The sequence below is a fragment of the Phodopus roborovskii genome, unplaced genomic scaffold, assembly GCF_943737965.1.
Source record: "Phodopus roborovskii unplaced genomic scaffold, PHOROB, whole genome shotgun sequence".
NCBI lineage: Eukaryota > Metazoa > Chordata > Mammalia > Rodentia > Cricetidae > Phodopus > Phodopus roborovskii.
The window spans coordinates 837,685-856,007 of record NW_026126540.1 but is presented as its reverse complement, the minus strand read 5'-3'; the positions used below and the strand labels follow the sequence as shown (position 1 = coordinate 856,007).

At 39.9% G+C, this 18,323-nt stretch overlaps 1 protein-coding gene across 3 annotated transcripts in view; it reads right to left on the bottom strand.

Moving 5' to 3' along the window:
* Nucleotides 1-18,323, bottom strand: part of Kcnab1 (potassium voltage-gated channel subfamily A regulatory beta subunit 1) — a 387,027-nt gene that overhangs the window by 99,148 nt on the left and 269,556 nt on the right. For all 3 annotated transcript variants that reach the window (XM_051198954.1, XM_051198956.1, XM_051198957.1), the window contains exon 2: nucleotides 980-1,023. In XM_051198954.1, coding sequence (XP_051054911.1) covers nucleotides 980-1,023 — 44 coding nt within the window. The remainder of the gene's footprint in view (nucleotides 1-979; nucleotides 1,024-18,323) is intronic.

The window sequence follows — 18,323 nt, the reverse complement described above, 5'->3', positions numbered from 1 at the left end:
ACTGCTTATCCTGCTTATTTTAGCTTTTGTTAAAACTGCTTGCTTCAAGCTGATTACTATGTGTAGCCGCCAACCCTGGTTGCCAAAGGACATGCCAGGACAAGGTGCCTGCCCTTAAAAACTGGATGTTCTGGACACTTGCAACTACACCTAGATCCCTGAACACCTGGTTGTGGTCCAAATAGTCTGGAATAAAGACTTTTGATTGGCCATATGCTATAGACACACACAGTGGTCCTTTCTGGTGAGCTCCCCTAATACCAGTTTACATCTCTCTATCCTTCCTGAATTTAGACACAGTATGACATATACACAGTACCATACCCATAACTACATTTTGAAAAATAAACATTCCCATTCTGAATGCATCCCCATCCCCATTTTGTTCAGTCCAGGACCTAATGCCAGGGAATGGCTCCAACCAGTTAAGATGGATCTTCCCATATCAAGTGGTATAATCAACACAATGCCTCACATGAATGCCTAGGGACCTTCTCCCTTGTTATTCTGGAGTCTGTCAATTGACAACACTTTGTATGTGTATTACCTCACTTGCCCCCGAGAATTTGAAGTAGATGTTTTAAAGCACATAAAATACATAACAATTACAGGAATTAAGTGAAGATATTGAAAGGGGAGGTAAGAATAGAGTTATTTAGTTAAACTAAAGGCAGGGCAAGATATGCATATGTATGTTGTTTTACATCTTGCATACCAGGTAAGCAGGAGAAGTACATGGTTGTCCTCCTCTAAGGCTGCTTTTTGCTTGAGGTAGAAGATGAATGGGTATGATGAATCCTTGGGCCTAGGCAGGGAGATAGGCACACTGGACAAGGAAAGGCTCAGAGGGGAATTGAACAAAGCTGGCCAGTCTCCTTCTACTGAGATCTAACCCTGACTTACATCACAGTCACTCCCTGGTATCTCCTTAGTCTCCCACCTTCCCACCCATCGCTCTAATAATACCATAAGTACTTACCAAGACCCAAGCAAGAAACTCTGAGTCCTGATTTCCCAAGATTCCTAGAACAAAAGCAAAGCAACACATAGTTATCACTTCCACATATTAAACAGCACACAACTTAACTCTGAATATTACCTTTCTCGACAAAAGCTGAGGCAGAGGAGGATTTACTCTTGGCCTTGGGAAGTTCCAAGCTATCTTTGGTATTTTTCATTGTATTCCTATTTCATTTTGTCATTGAGAAACTCAAAATCTTCTCAAACTTAGGCTAAGAACAAAGTATACCCCACAAAACGAAGGTTTTCAATTTTAAATTATCTTTATTAATTTAATTCTATGTTTATTTTTTCTAGAATGTCCATTCTCTTAGAGCAAGGGGATTTACCAACTATTCATTCATCACAGACATGTCACAGAATATACACTTAATAAATGTTGACTTATTGTCTTAGTGGCTTCTAAAATAGAATATTACTTCCAGATGAAGAACACACATAAAACCTTCTTTACTGTAACCTATTTTTATGTAAGTTTGCAGAAAATTAACACAGGAAGTTCAGATAACCCTTTAAAGGAGAGGTCTTCTTTTATTTATTAACACTTTTTAAGCTTTCATCCCTAAAAGTTCATCAAGTAAAGAAATGCAGTTTTATAATTTTACATAGAGATGGAACCAGGTGTTGCAGCATTTATCTATATATAAGTCTTTATGGAAACACAGAACCAACCGATTTCTATTCTCTAACACTTCTCTGAAAGGACACCAAATTCTCAATCCAAATATGTCCCATAGAACCAATGCACAGATCAAAGCAAGGAGGGAGGCAAAGCTGAAGTAATTACAATTTTGGGGGGATATTTCCCCCCTATTCTGACCATATGTACAGTTCCCTCCTGACTTCCACTACAGAGCCATTTGTTGGTCACTTCACCAGCTTGTCACCTGCTTTGGCTTCTCTTCTTTAGAGTTAGTGATCAGTACGTAGATTTTTTTTCAACATGTTTTTTTTCCCCTCTCTTGCTTTTTATTGTCTATAACGTCACCAGAGTGATAAATGTAATTTCATAGATAGTCAAGTATTAATCAGAAAGCAGGATTGAAAGACCTGGGGTTTTGACCCATTGTTACACTAGCTGAGTGACCTTAGGTAAAAGCTCCTTGGGGTTTGATTTCTTCATTAGTAGGATAGGATGTTGGTATATGTGGCATCCATTTAGTATCATTTCTATGTGCATGGAATCTGATTAACTATGATAATGTTATATGGTAAGTCAATACAGGGAGTTTAGAGCTTCCTGACAGTTGACCTCTAACAGACATGGTATTGAATTTCCCACTATTTGCACATTTGCAACTGGAAGGAAACTTTCATATGAGTGAAACACATTTTGCACTACTAGATAAGATAGAAGTAATTGGACACTTTACATGAAAAAAATTTCATAAGACATTGTTCTTTGTGTGTGTGTGTGTGTGTGAGAGAGAGAGAGAGAGAGAGAGAGAGAGAGAGAGAGAGAGAGAGAGAGAGAGAGAGAGAGAGATTATTAGGTATGCAACTGGAAGATCTGAAAGTTTGCTTAGTTCCAAAGATGGGAACCTAGAGAAAAATAGTTTAACAGGGAGAATAAAAAACACAGCATTTAAGATGAAATAAAGCAACAAGTAAATTGTAAGTAAATACTAGAATCTTCCAGGTAAGACATCTAACACTGATGAGCAAGTAAAAGTTTAATGAGAGATCACTGTGTTCCAGGCACAGCTTTGAAATACAGTGGAGAATAAGGCACAGCTCTCTACTTTGCAAAACCCCACAGTCCAGCGAGGGATAAGGTAGAGAATAACAAAACATCACAGTTCAGGTGTGTGCCCTGCCACAGGAATCTTTGGGAGCATAGGATGGGCACATTGTGCTTGACATGAGAAAACAGATTTTGACAAGGCTTCCTGTGGAACAGTATTTAGTTATTTTGAGAATAATATGGGGGATGAATAACGATGCAAAATATACAAGATAGCAACAATAACAACCAATCAACAATGCAAAGAAAAACAAGGCAGTTTTAAGGCTAAGCCTATATAGACAAGAGTTCTTCAACAAATTCCAAAAATGTCAAGTTTGTGTGACTGAACACTTTCTTTGTAAGATGTCCACACCCAAGGCAGAGAATTACCCTATTTTTCCCCCTGACACTGATGTAAAAATGATTAATGATTAGTCATGATGGAAGACTGGACTAGAGAACTATCAGCAAAACCAAATTACAAAATAGCAACAAGTAACCATAGCCCATTCCTTTTCCATTGCTATTTATATCAGAGGGTAGCCTTTCTGAAATAAATGTCTTAGAAAAATGTGGAATGTAAGGAAAGTTCAGTTACAGACAGATGCTGATCCAGTGATCGAAGACTCCATCTGAGCCTTAGTGTTTTTGTTTCCTTCAACTCTTTAACTCCTGGTACATGCTCTAAATATTTACTTTTTTTTTAAGAGAATGGTTACTAAGCTTATGTTGTCATTTTAAAGTAACAGACACTTTCCATACTTAATACTTTAAAGGTTTCTGAGTCTTTAAATATATTGTTCTTACTTTGTCTATTTTCAAGATGAAGTACCACATAAATAAGTCATTCTTGACACATGATGATACTACCCACTTTGCAGATGGAGAATGTAGGAAGAAATGCCATTCACACAAAGCATGAAATCCCAATACTATTGCAGTTATACAAAATGGTACAGCAGCATTTTTCCTGACTTTTACATCAATGTGAATCAGAAATGTGACAGTGACCAGCTACCCTGACCCATTTAAACCATGCTAGATGACAAAACCCCAAACACTTGACAAATGTGACAGAATAAGTCCCAAGTGTGCCATTCAGTTCTTTGTGTGTATGGCTACAACATCCAATAGCCAAGTACATCGCTCATGCGATGTACTATAACTCATCACCTGGATCTATTCTGTCAACCTGCTAGGATAGTCACAAGTCTGTCAATGATCTTTGGTGACATTCTGTAGCCAGATGATTTTATAAGATTTCATTTTAATTCTTTTTTTTCTTAAATTGACACATTCAGACTTTCTTTTTCAAAAATATATATTTGCTATTTTTCGTATTTTACATATTGATCTCAGTTCTTTCTCTCTTCTTCCCTCCCTTTCTTCCTTCCTTTCTTCTTTCCTCCCTTCTTCCCTCCCATACCTCCTCACCCCCCCTCCCATCCCATTTTCCACTCACTCCACAGGGAGGTGATGTCTTCCGAGAGGGATCATTAAAATCTGTCAAGTCATTTGGAGTAGGGTCTAGGCCCTCCCTCCTGTCTCTAGGTTAAGGGAGTATACCTCCATGGAGAATGTGCTCCCAAAGTCCTTTCATGCACCAGGGATACATCCTGGTTCCACTGTCAGAGGTCCCTTAGACTGCCCAGGCCTTCTAACTGAGACCCACATTCAGGGGGTTTGGGTCGGTCCAATGCTGGTTTCCCAGATATCAGTCTGGGGATCCATGAGCTCCCCCTTGTTCAGATCAGCTATCTTTGTGGGTTTCTGTAGCCTGATCTTGACTCCTTTGCTCATCACTCCTCCCTCTCTGCAACTGGATTCCAGGATTGGCTCAGTGTTTAGCTGTGGATGTCTGCTTCTGTTTCCATCAGCTACTAGATGATGGCATACAAGTTAGTTATCAATCTGATTATCAGGGATGGTCATTTATAGTAGCCTTTCCACTGTTGCTCAGATTGTTAGTTGGGGTCATCCTTGTAGGTCTTTGGACATTTCTCTAGAGTCAGTTTTCTCTTCAAACCTATAATGGCTATTATGGTATCTCCTTTTATTTGCTCTCATCTATTTGTCCCTCAACTGAATCTTCCTGGTTCCACATGATCTTCTCTCCTCCCTTCTCTTTCTCCTAACTTCCTCTCCACTCACTGCCCCCCCACTCCCATATGTTCAGGAGATGTTGTTCCCTTCCCCTTCTGTGAAGGACCTTGCCCATAGACTGGGAAAATATCTTCACCAACCTCATATCTGACAGAGGGCTGATCTGCAAAATATACAAAGAACTCAAGAAATTAGTCACCAAAACACCAAATAACCCCATTAAAAAGTGGGGTACAGAACTGAATAGAGAATTCTCAATAGAGGAATCCAAAATGAACACTTAAGAAAGAGCTCAACATCCTTTGCCATCAGGGAAATTCAAATCAAAACAACTCTGAGATACCATCTTACTCCTGTCAGAATGGCTAAAATTAGAAACACCAATGACATCTTATGCTGGAGAGGATGTGGAGAAAGGGGAACACTCCTCCACTGCTGGTGGGAGTGCAAACTCATACAGCCATTTTGGAGATCAGTATGGCGGTTCCTCAGGAAAATGGGAATTAGTTTACCACAGGACCCGTCAATCCCCCTTTTAGGCATATATCCAAATGATCCACATCCATGCAACAAAGACATCTGTTCAACTATGCTCATAGCAGCATTATTTGTAATAGTAAGAACCTGGAAGCAACTTAGATGCTCCTCAACTGAAGAATGGATAATGAAGACATGATATATTTACATTATGGAATACTAATCAGTGGGAAAAAACAATGGAATCTTGAAATTCTCAGACAAATGGATGGAACTTGAAGACACCATCCTGAATGAGGCAATCCAGCCACTAAAAGAGGAACATGGTATGTATTCACTCATATATGGATTTTAGACATAGAGCAAAGGGTTACCAGCATATAATTCAATTTATTTCTTAACTCTTCAGAATTCATGAGAGAGGCGACATAGAATATCTTAAAGCACACTGGATTTCCAACTACCTTGAATTCCTTTCCCATTTGATCCAAAATAGTCTTGTTGCACAGGCTTCCCTATTTTATCTGTGTCAGATACACCAGAAGGAAGTCTCACCATGTTCATTTTTAGTATCTGTTCTCGTTCAACTCAAAAATAAAAGCTCCCCTTTCCCAGGTGAACCCAAAATGCTCTGCTGCTAATATTAGAAGTGAATGACATCAATATGGGGACATGGGGCACTTAGTTCTGTCAGTCAGATTTTTGGAAACCCTGAGTTTAAAGCCTTAGTGAAGTCTTCTGCAGGAAGGGGAAAACTGGGAGGTTTGTTTATGCTTTCTTTTGGGAGGGAGCTGAGCTTATTGTCTCACAGTGGTTAATGCCCAGTATTGTTTTATGGTGCAGGAGGCTCTTTTTGCTCTGAAGGCAATAATAGACTAGTATGAACTGAAACGAAGCATCATCTCAACATAGTAGCACATGCCTTTCTCCTCTTTCCAGTTCCTTTGCAAATCGGAGATGTTAAAAGCTGAAGATTAGCAGCCCAAAAGTGTTGTTTTAAATCGCCTGCTTCTGGATGAGTGTATCTTAGATATTATTCACAGTTTTAAACAGCTAGTAGCTAGCTAAAATATGCACCTTGCATTTGACCAAGAAAGAAGCATATTATGTCTGACAAAATCCCCAATTTAAAAGATGTCACAGCAGGGATGGACTGAAAGCATATGTAAGAGGCTCCAGGTGCTGTGTAGGTGGCTGACACAAGTCAGATCTGACCTGGTTTTCCTGTGGCCAGAGCATTACACTGTTCTTGATGTCATTTGCTATCTCTATCTCAACATCTCTCTGACCCTCCACACTCCACTTTGCAATGCACCCTGCCCTACCTGGGAATTACTAAGCAAATATATATATTTAAGAAAATGTATGTAATTTTTCTTAAAGCAAAACAAAATAGAAAACACAAATAAAAACTAGAATCCAAACTGTATTTATTTGTCAAGCCAGATGGTAATGAGAGTCATATGGTACATTTTTATATTGTGAATGTGACTTTAATTGATGAATAGGAGCCTTGATATAGGCTTAGAGGAGCGGCTGAGTAGCAGGGAGCTGCTGATTCATGGTACTTGTATCATAGGAGGGAAGATATATAGTAAACTGAATTGACCATTTGACTATGTTATATGGAAATAGCTTTAGTTGGACAATGTCTCCACAATTTGAGTCCTTGCATGAAGAACCTGTAGCTAAATTGTATAAACTCATTGAAAGCATAACTTAAGTGTATCCTTTGGCAACAAATATCTGAGTCTTAGACAATCACAAACTGTCAGCTGATTAGACTATGCTCAGATAAAGAAAACACAAATAAGTCTTGGTGTTAGCTGTTTGCCAAGCATCTGTCCCTGTCCTTCATGCTGTCTTAGAGATGCTTGTCCATGCCGCAGAGTAGAATTTCCTAAACTCTTCTGGTTTTGAGGGATGCTTGATTTGCTCACCTAAGTTCTGTGAAAATTTTCTAAAGTTCCCAACAATTGTAAGAATAAATAAAAAAGATAATGTGATCTAAATTTAAGATTGTGGGGTAAAGGCCAGGAGGCCTCAACCCTACAAGAAGTACAGGCAACTGAGGAGTGCTGAGAATGGGAGAAACAGTCTTCCCCAAGGAGGAACCCACTGATTGTTATCTATTACCAAATGGTCAGCCCTGAAAACATATAAACAAGTAACATTATGCAGACAGAACAGGTGGTGTGTGTGTGTGTGTGTGTGTGTGTGTGTGTGTGTGTGTGTGTGTACACATATGAATATAACAATGAAAACAGAAGCCATGGATTTGAAAGAGAATGGGATTGTGCAGACTGGAAGGAGGAAAGGAAAAGGAGAAATGATATAATTATAATCTCCAAAATAAAATAAAAAGACTGTGATGTGGTGGAAGATTGCCCAGTTGGGGCAGCCAGGAAGAACTTTTTTAGGGAAGTGTCATTTAAATCTAGAGCCTGAGAGCTTAATGGATAAAGCAGGGACTGGCATTTTAGGCAGCGTGAACAGCATGTACAAGGGTGTATACTGGAAGAGACATTGAAGAAGTAAGCATTCAGGGCAGTAGAAGAGAAGAGTGGCTCCAGGTAAGTGAGGGCAGCAGAAGTCATGTCTAACAGAGCCTCCCAGATTACGGTGTAGGTTAGAGGTTTACTGTGCATGGACAACTGCTGAAAAACATAAGCAGGGAAAATAGGTCCAAGAGAGGCATGAGGGGAACTAGGAGGCCCTGATAAGTGATGGTGTCAGTAAGGTTTACAGTGATATGGGAGCCTGTAGATGCTTGCAGACAAAGGCCTGTAAGACTAATTGTTTGATTAAGTGTAATGGTGAAAACGGAGGAGTAATGGGTCATCCTTGGGCTTCTTACTTGGACAGCCAAGTAAAAAGAGTTTTTTGTTTGTTTTGGTAGGGTACTTTTCACTTTGCTAGGCTTTCTTGGAGAAAAATAATAGCTGTAATCTACCTGAGGGCACATGGGATTAGAACAGCCTACAATATATCCAAGTGACTTGGCTGGAGCCCAGAATTGGCAGAAGGCTTTTCTGGAATTAGGGATACCAAACACCATGAGCAGAGATAATGCTAAGGGAAGCCACATTTATGGAGAGAAAGGGATAGATGGGGGGGGGGGGGCTTTCAGGAACTCCAATTCTGTGGACAGTGGAGAGGAAGGTACATTAGCAAAGAAATCAAGGACAGGCAAAGGTTCTAGAGACTAGGAGAGAGTCTCTGCAGGAAGCTATCCGGAAACTGCCTCAATGGGGGTATGTTGGAAGCTAAGAGATCAAGAGGGAATGGGCAGAAATGTCCTTCAGTTTGAAAGAGCATGGTGGTTGCTGCCCCTTGTCTCACAGAGAGCCCTCTTCTATGCTGGGCTCTAGCCAAGTAACCTGGATGTCTCATGGGTGTTTCAATCCCCTTGTGCCCTACAGGGGTGAATGATGAGTACTGTACTGAATCTGGCAAAGGCTGCCTCCGTTCATTACATAATTCTCTTTCTCAACCCACTGATCCTCCTAACTATATTCTGGCCTGGATGGACATGTGCAATCATTCATGCAAACACCATGAATAAATTATATGTGAATTTAAGTTATTTGTATAGAGTCATTAGGCAATGTGAACAAGGTTGAAAACAGGATAAGGGAGACAAAGGAAGCAGTTTTGAGAAATAATGTGGGGCTGAAAACTTTAGCATTATTGTTTCCACAGCCACCAGGAAGGGAGAATAAATAGAAATGGGACATGCAATTGGGTAGATATCAATATATAAATTCCAACACTATGCGGAAGTAGGGCTTGAGAAATATCTACATAGGTTTACTTACCACTTGCATAAAACCTACATGGTGTTTTCCACACCAGGAACATCTGAATCATTGGGAAAACTGGAAACTAGTAACTTAGTCCTAAATGAGACACCAGAACTTCTTTCTTGAAGGCACCTAATTTGGAGGTCAACGAATTTGAATGTAAATGAATATATACTTACTTGTTCTGCCCAGTTAGGGGCATTAGTGGTAAAAGCAGCAGCCTCTGGATCTCACGTTGTCCCTTACTCCATTTAACCCTTTGCCACCTCTTGAGTTTTGCCCAGAGACTCCAAAAGTCACATCTCTCTGAGACATAAGGCATCTAGCTTTTGTCAAGACCTTATCTGTCTTCCTGTGTCTGAGAGATATGCATGCCTGGTGTCTTGCTATTGTCAGAGAATTGTTAATTGTATCTGTGTGGGTACATAAACTGAAATCTTTATGGGATCTAGGAGAATTTTAAGGAGAATTTTTAAGGAGAATTTTTAAAAAGAACTTTAAAAGAGAACTTTAAGATAGGTTTTAGAGGGAAAATTATTAGAGAGAACTTTTAAGAGAAATCTTAAAGAGAGCTTTTTGAGAGAGAACCTTTGGAAAGACCACTTTTTTAAAGAATAAAGAGCCATGAGAAGAATGATACATGTATAAACTGACTCATTGGCTCTCAGACCTTAATAGTCAGCCCACCCACCTGCTGTAAGCTTCCTGTCTTAACCCTCATTAGCTTTCCTTGCTGCAATTATCTTTTCCTCTCAGCTCTTGTTGAGTTGCATTATTTTATAGTAAATGGGTGACAGTAAGTACAACATTATTCTGGGTTCTGTAAGCCACTCTAACCAATAATATCACAATAAAGGGCTTGGGGACTTCTTATTTGTAGCCAGGTGAACATAGGTTGTGAATAACCTGACAGCACAGCTGTGGCTGTGATAAGCATCTGCTTGCACTGCCTTAACCTAGTGGAGTCCACACTAAATAGTCTAGTGTTAGAAATGAGCTGACCTGCAGGACATCATGTCAAATAATTGAGCAGGGCAGGGAAAACAAAAGCAAAATACCATATCTGGTCACAGATAAGTGCATGTTAAGACTGTCGTAGGAGAAAACAGTTCCCCACTCCCAGTACATGAAGGAATTAGAGTCATTAGTCTCCCAAAATGATGGAAACACACTTCTCCCCACTTCTAAATCTTGTGTAGGATACAACTCGTTAAGTAAACATCATCCACATGCACCATTTTCAGGGTTGGGAGAAGCTATACACTTCAGAGTCTAAAGGCTTCCAAGTTTTCACCTGGTGATGCTGTATTTCAAAAATGACTCCAAAGATGAAGGTAAAGCCTTCACTGGCATTCTTTCTGCAATGAGGGCTGTGACTTGTTTCTTTGTAACATGTTGCAGGGCTCTCAGCGACCAAACAACTCTAAGCGTCTGAGCATGTGTCCCAGCCCCATGTCTTCCCAGGTCTGTTTTCCTGGGCAATCCAAATTTTTATAAAGTGCTAAGAAGGGTGACAGAGACCCAAGGCTAGAGAATAAGGGTGGCAGTGACCTCCCAACATCCACTTAAAGGGAAATGCTTTCAATCAGACAGAGTGCACGGATTTGTCTTTCCTGGGCCTTCACAGGGGAAAGGAAAAATAATATGCTCACATTCTGGTTCTATCTATCCTCAAGTCAGAAGGCCATGATGATTCTTAGTGCACCTATTGTGTGCAAGGTCATTTCCCCTCCCAGACAAATCCAGGACAGTGGCTGTTCTTGGGTCAACTGTACATACCTACACCACACACAGTTCTATTCAGTGATGTTTAGTATTGCCCAGAGTGAATGTTTCTAATGCCCTCACTTTGCTGTGGGTAAAGACTACATTGTTACTCACTGTGACACTTTTGTTAGCCAAGGAGACCTTTGTTCATTGCAAAACACCAGGCAGTTGAATGCTCACTCCCAGAGAAACCTTGCTCAGAGCACCTCTGGTGTCCCATCTGCCCAGTGAGGATGATAATAGGTGCTCTAAGAGAATGTTGGTGAAGGTTCAATATGAAGACTGAATCACCTCAGACAATGTCTGAGGTAGCACATGGGAGATGCTTGCAAAGTGTGAGCTGTGACTAGACAAACATGGATTTGATTTCAAGATTTTCCCATTAGCGTTGAGCCTCATCTTTCATGTGAAGTTTTCCTCCTCTGTAAAGCAAAGTTCCCTTTTTGGAGGATCTCAAGAGACACTTTAGTCTTTAATCTTTCTACTGTGGAGAGCTTAGACTCCTTCCAGTTTCACAAGAGGACAGAGCTTGGCCAGGTGCATTTTTCTCCCCACTCATATCCTCCCCTTGGCTCCTTGCCCCTTTCCCTTTGGTTCCTTGCCCACTCTCCCTCCTCTAGTTATTGTCACAGTCACCCAACAGAGAGGACATGTCCTAGTGCCCAAGAATTCACAGTTTCAGAGCCTGAGACAAGGTAAAGGGGAGTGATGACCAAGAACTGTTTTCATGTTCAACTTCGATCTTAGCTGATTCAGTCCACTTAGTATTTAAAGCCACCTGAAGGTCACAGGTCAATGAGTGCCCCAAATTCAGAATGCCAAGTTATACATCTGAAAAAACAAGTCCCAGACCCCAGAGCTCTCTTTGTGTCCCTCTCCCCTTGGCCTTTACAAATTGCAAAGAACTCTTTTCTGTGCCATCTCTGACTTCTATCCTGACTTTATGGCCACTCTGGTCGGATCCTGTCTCTCTCAGTTCTAGATCTCCTCTTGTTCTTTATGTGTTTCTCTCTGACTAGGAGGCTGATCGTCTTGTTTTTGTCTCAAGTAATTAGTGATCATATCTCTTCTTTTGCTCCTTGGCACCAAGCCCTATTAACTGTACTTTTTCCATGGTGCTTAGCATCATGGAAACAGAAACACATATTTCACTGAATGACCAGTTGGTGGGATGAGAACTTTTTCTTGTTTCTATGACGTAAACTACCAGAGAAAATTATTTTAGTCTTGATACTTTGGTGTTTATATTATTAAAACTATAAACATTAGAGTGTGATAAAAATAAATAAAAAGAATAAAGATTTAAAAGGAATAAATAAAACTATCTCTTATATAAATAGCCTAATTGTCTTACTTCTCCTAGAACTAACAAGTGGATTTAACAAAGTTGAAGGGCATAACATTAGCATACAAAATCAATTGTGGATTGGTTAGATGGCTCAGTGGACGAAGGCACTTGCTATGAAGTCTGAAGACCTATGTTTGACCCCTGGGATCTACAGTAGAAGGGGAGAAGTAACGCACACAAGTTGTTCTTTCATCCCAACATGCACAGTGGCACATAAATAAATGTAACATAAGTAAAAAGTCAATTACAATAACAAATGACTGGAACTTGTAATAAAAAAAAAGCAAAACAAAACAAAGCTACATACTGTGGCCTTCCCAAACAATATATGAACCTATTGAAACTTAATTAGCAAAGTATTGTAAAACTTTGAAGAAAGATGTAAAAGATGATCTAACTAAATGGAGATGCACACCACTGTTATGATTAGCAAGGTTCAATAATGTCAAGATGTCAGTTCCCCTCATTTTGATCTATGAAGCAAACCCAATTCCAATTTAAGTCCTAACTCAGAATCTTATAAATATTAATGGGGTAGTTCTAAAATTGACTGGGCAAGGTGAAAGAATTGGAACTTCCAGGACAATTTGAAAATGAAGAACACGTTTGGGAGGTTCTTGCTATCTGATTTCAGGGTGTACTAGAGAGTTTAATAATCAAAGCAGTGTGGCACTGTAAAAAGGAATGAGGAGAATATAAGATGAATAAAACAGAGAGGGCAAAAGGGATGCATATGGGCAATAGTTAACTGACTTGACAAAGGTACAAAGACAATTCAATGAAAAAAAAATAACTTCAGTAAATGGTGCTGGAGCAGATGGAACAATTGTCTTTGTGCTAAAAAAAATGTGATACAGACCTCATATTCTGTATAAAAATTAACTTAAAATGGGTTATAGTCCTAAATGCAAAACACAAAACTATAAAACTTCAAGAAGAAATGCTAGGAGAAATCTAGTGACTTTGGATTTATCAGAGTTTGTGGGTATGGGACTGCCTTAATTAGGATTTCTATTACTGCAAAGAGATACCATGACTGTGGCAACATTTAATCAAGGTGGATTACAGTTTTAGAGGTTTACTCCATTATCATCATGCAGGGATATGGTCTCATGTAGGCAGACATGGTGCTGGAGGAGCTAAGAGTTCTACATCCTGATCTTCAGGCAACAGGAAGTGAGTTGTGTACCTCACTGAGTGTGACTTGAGCAAAGGAGACCTCAAAGCCCACCCCCATAGTGGCACACTTGCTCTAACAAGGCCACACCTACTACAACAAGATCACGCCTCCTAATAATGCCACTCCCTTTGGGGGATATATTCTTCAAACTACCACAAAGACCAAAGGGATAATCTCCCCAAATTTACAAAGATCAAACTTAACAAAACTTTTAATTTTTCTTTGGTTAGAAATATCATTAAAAGGTTGAAAAGGCAAGCTACATCCTGGAAGAAAGTATCTGCCAAAGGTCAATCTAAAATGACTTTGACTGGCAATGGTGACACACTCCTTAATCCCAGCACTCTGGAGGCAGAGGCAGGCAGAACAATGTGAGTTGGAGAGTTGGAGGCCAGCCTAGTCTACTAAGCCACACAGAGAAACCCTTGTCTTAAAAGAAAAAAAAAAAAAAAAAAAAAAAGCAATAAAACAAAACACAAAACAAAAAAGTATTAAATGGATTTGGTGGCAGATTATTAGATGCTAGGGAAACTCAATTTAAAACTATAACAAGATATATTAATTTATTTCTTAAAATATGTAAGAAACATTAAAATAGTAAATTCAAATAAATAATATGCAGTGGTGGCAAAGATTTAGAGCCAGTGAACTCTCATTCCTTGCTGGGAAGAGTATAAAATGGTATAGTCCACTTGAAAGAAATCTTGATGTCTTCTTAGAAAGTTAAGCATATTCATACTAAATGATTCAGCAACTCTATTCCTAGGTATTTACTTGAGTAAATTGAAAACGTCTGTTCACACACAGAGAAATGTACTCAAATATTTATAGAACTTTTACTCATAATCACCCCAAATTGGAAACCACCCAGATGTCCATCAACTAATGAATGGATAAACACATTAGGCTTTCACATAATGAAATACCCCTAGGCAGTAAAGGGAGGGGAGCAATTGACTCACGATTCACAGAATAATATGGCTGTATCTGAAATGCAGTTTGCTAAGTGAAAAAAGCCATATACAAAGGGCTACAATACACATTGTATGATTCTTTTTATACAACACTCTAGCAAAGATGAAATTAGAAGGACAGAAAACAGTAGTTAATGTTGGAGGTAATAAGAAAGGCTGAGTATAAAGAATGAATTTGGGGACTTATGCAACTACTGTGTATGGTTGATCAAAACCCATACAATTGTAAAACACAAAAACTGCATGGAGTGCTCAGCCATAAATGAAACATACTCTTTTTTCCAAGACTCAGGAGCCATCTCAAAACGTGAGGGCATGCCTCTCTCTCTCTCTCCTCTCTCTCTCTCTCTCTCTCTCTCTCTCTCTCTCTGTGTGTGTGTAAGACTATAAGAACAAAGGGGTGGGAAGGGAATGGGGCTAAACAGTATCTTCTGGAAATGACATAGCTTTTCACTCATGAACTCATAGCAGCTGTGGTTTTCTGCACAAGATGTATACAAGATCAAGCAAACCAATAGTTCAACATGGGTGGGAGAAGAAAACATGGGCTCCTACCTACAGCTGAGGCCCTATTGTCAGCTGATCCCCTCTTGGGGGGAGGAAAGTGAGTTTTCTTTAGGGGTGTGACCCCAGTAAGGCTGACCATGCCCCTGTGGATGGTCCAAATCTGTGCATGTTTGTGTAGTACTGTGTAGGAGGAATTGGAGGAGAGCTGATGATCAGTATGAGCAAAATACTTGTAAATTCTCAAAGAATAAATAAAAGTATTATATTAAAAATCCACAAAACCAGTCTGTCAAGACCCAAGGGTACTAGAGATGAAATACAATATGTTGGAAGTTAACCTAACTGGAATTAATACTAAACCACACAGGATGAGATGGGACACAGAGATCTGACTTTGCTTTGGAAACAGAGTTTTAAGTACATAGTAGATTCTAGGACAAAGAGATTCATGTACAAGCATCACATTGGGTAAGTCTCTGTCCCTCCGAGACTATGAGTTAGTAACTCTGAAACCAAGGTTGACTGAGAAATAAAATGGAAAAAACTTAGAACAACAGGTAGGGAAATTAAAGAAAACAGAAGAAAATTGAAGACCTTAAAGATAATATCCTTTCATTGCATTTCATTTCCTCTGTAACTACTCTCACGATGCAGGGACATCCTTGTTTTCCAAACTCAGCAGTTATTTTGAACATTAGCTCCTGAGCCATGCTATGAACTTTTAAAAGGCTTTTAAAAGGATGAATGCTCATTCTTTCTACAAAAATAAGAAAGCATGACCTGACCACTAGTGGGAAGTGAGTACAGATGGCCCACAGTGCAATAGCTAGTGATTGTCTGGGCTGGACAGCTGATCTTGGGTTACACTCATCTTTTATCCTCCATCTTGCTCTCTTCGTTCTCTTAGGATCTGTTTGTTATGTCTTAAATCAACTTGTCATCTTTCTTCCTGTGTTGACCAGAAGAAAAGTGGCATCTGAGCTGAGGGCAGGAGATGGTGGTGACTAGTGAGAACAGCTGTTCTAGATGGTTCTATGTGCAGGGGTATCTGTGCCAATCTCAACTTCAGCTGAATTAAAGGGAAGCTCTGCTGTAGGTGCCCAGAATAGAGAAAAAGAGAGGATAGCAGCCTAAACTGCAGTCTCCAGAAGAATATGTTCTTTACAAACTGGCAGATTAAACTTTATTTAATTGAAATATTTGAAATCCCCTTGCAAGTAGAAACCAAGTTACAACTCCATGGGCCAGAGGCACAAATATATTTCAAACATTGATTTCAGGCATTTTTAAATTAAGTACTGTTTGACAACTTTAAAATCCTGTGAAATAGTCTTGCCTCTCATTGATGAATAATCCACTCTAGAAAATTAAAGCAATAGATTTCAATTGGTTAAAATCACTGAAAGTAAGTACTCTATTCAGTCTGAGAACCTAACTGATCCTAAATAAGATTTAGATGACAAGACTTCTTAGCTGGATCCCAGTAATTATGGCTAACTTGTTGTCAAAATCAGAATTCCTTGGTGTGGTTTCAAAGCTGTCAACATTCCACTCTGGTTTCATCGTATGACAAGAAGGAAAATCACAGTAAAAAAGTAGTCACCATTTACAACGTGGCAGTCAAATATTTTCTTGCCATAGTGAAAACTTCAATTACTAGGACTGCTGTATGTGAAACTAGACAATACCATAAAGCCTTGAATTACTTTGTGTCACACAAGCCTTTGCCTGGTTCTCCTTCACTTAATTACTTTTTCTGTTCAAGCTCAACTTCTTAAATAACAACCATGCATAGAGCACTTGCTGGGTGCAGAATTAGTCTATAAGCTTTCCCCAAGGCACACATGGAAGTGCACACTTTACTGAGCAGGCTTTGTGTATCCATTTTATCCATGAGGAGGAGAGCAGAAATAATAACAAGGCACTCTCCTTCATACCCACCAAGTACATGTGAAGTTTCTCATGGCCAGCTTGTCTGAAACTGAATTACTCACTCTTTTTTTTGTGTGTGTGTATCACTTTCTCTGTCCACTTAAACAGACTGAGTCTTGAGCTTCCAGCTAAGAAGCAGGCAGTTCAGGATGACCCAATTATCCAGGCTTGGGTTCCTGCTTAGTTTGGTCTGTTTGGGCAGTCTAGAGATGAGGACAACAGAAGTTGGTGCAGCCTGGCGGGTGATGCATACACTTTCCTGTGCCTCCCCGTGTTCTGCTCTACCTTTGTCTAGCAGCTCTCTGCAGTCTCTTTATGATTGATGCCACCTCAGTGGTGGGAGTTGGTGAACTGTCAATCATTTTGCTTTTTTCCCGATCAGCCCTCAGCCAGAAACAACTGGGGAAAAAAAGGCAGAAGGAACTTACCATTTGAAATAGTTCAGAATTCACCAGAGTTGATGTCATCCTGATTTTGTATGTGTGCTTTTGAAAGAGAAAGTGAACGAAGCTGTTTGTGTATCCTGCTGATTCCAGATGGGAGGCAGGGATGGAAGAGGTCATATCAGCAACCTGTGGCACATGGGTTCATAGCTCACAGAAGGAAATGGAAAGGGAACCTTAAACGTGAAAGCTGGTTTTCAGTGGAACTCAGGTCAGGAAACACCTCCCAGCTGCTCTAGGACCTAACTGCAATAAAGCACATCTCAAAGAAGTTATTTATTTCTTCACCTACTCATATTAACTACCTAATAGAAGACAGTCACTGTTCTCAGTGGAGGGCTATGACAGTCACCAAACAGACCAAGTTCCTGACCCCAGGAGGCTTAAATCCTAATGGGGGAAATCCATAGCAGACAAGTAAACATACAAATAACTTTCATGAATGACCAGTACTCTGAAAACATGGAAGCAGTACAGTGGTAAAAACTGACCCCCGCATGAGGACAGCTTCTAGAGGAGATGATATCAGAGGATGGGAAAGACTAGAGTTCTAGGAAAAGGCCTAGTAAGGCCTAAAGGTGGGGACAGGCATGAGAAGAAAAGAGGTAGGCCTGATGAAGTTCAAGGTGTGAATGGAGAGCCAGATCACAAGGTACTAGAGAGGCAATCAGGACCCTGAATATCCAAGGATGCTTGCAACCAGCCTCCGGAAGCCCTTTCTACCAGAACAGATTAGAATGGTCCATAGTCCCCAGAGATTGTGTGCTAAGAGGAAGTCAAACACATCTGCAAAATCAGAGGTGACAAGGGAGCGTTGAGGAATGGCATGGGGACATTCTCTGCCATGAGTACTTGTCTCATGTATGCAAGGTTCTGAGTTTGCTCCCCATCACTGTAATAAACAAAATGATAGAGGCTCTGTTGTCTGGGGCTAGACCACACCTTCATACACACAGGAGATTTTTCATGTTTTGAGACCTAGGGTTGCCATGTTGCACAACACTATGCATTGTATTTGTACTTGATGTGTGTTCCATTCCCAC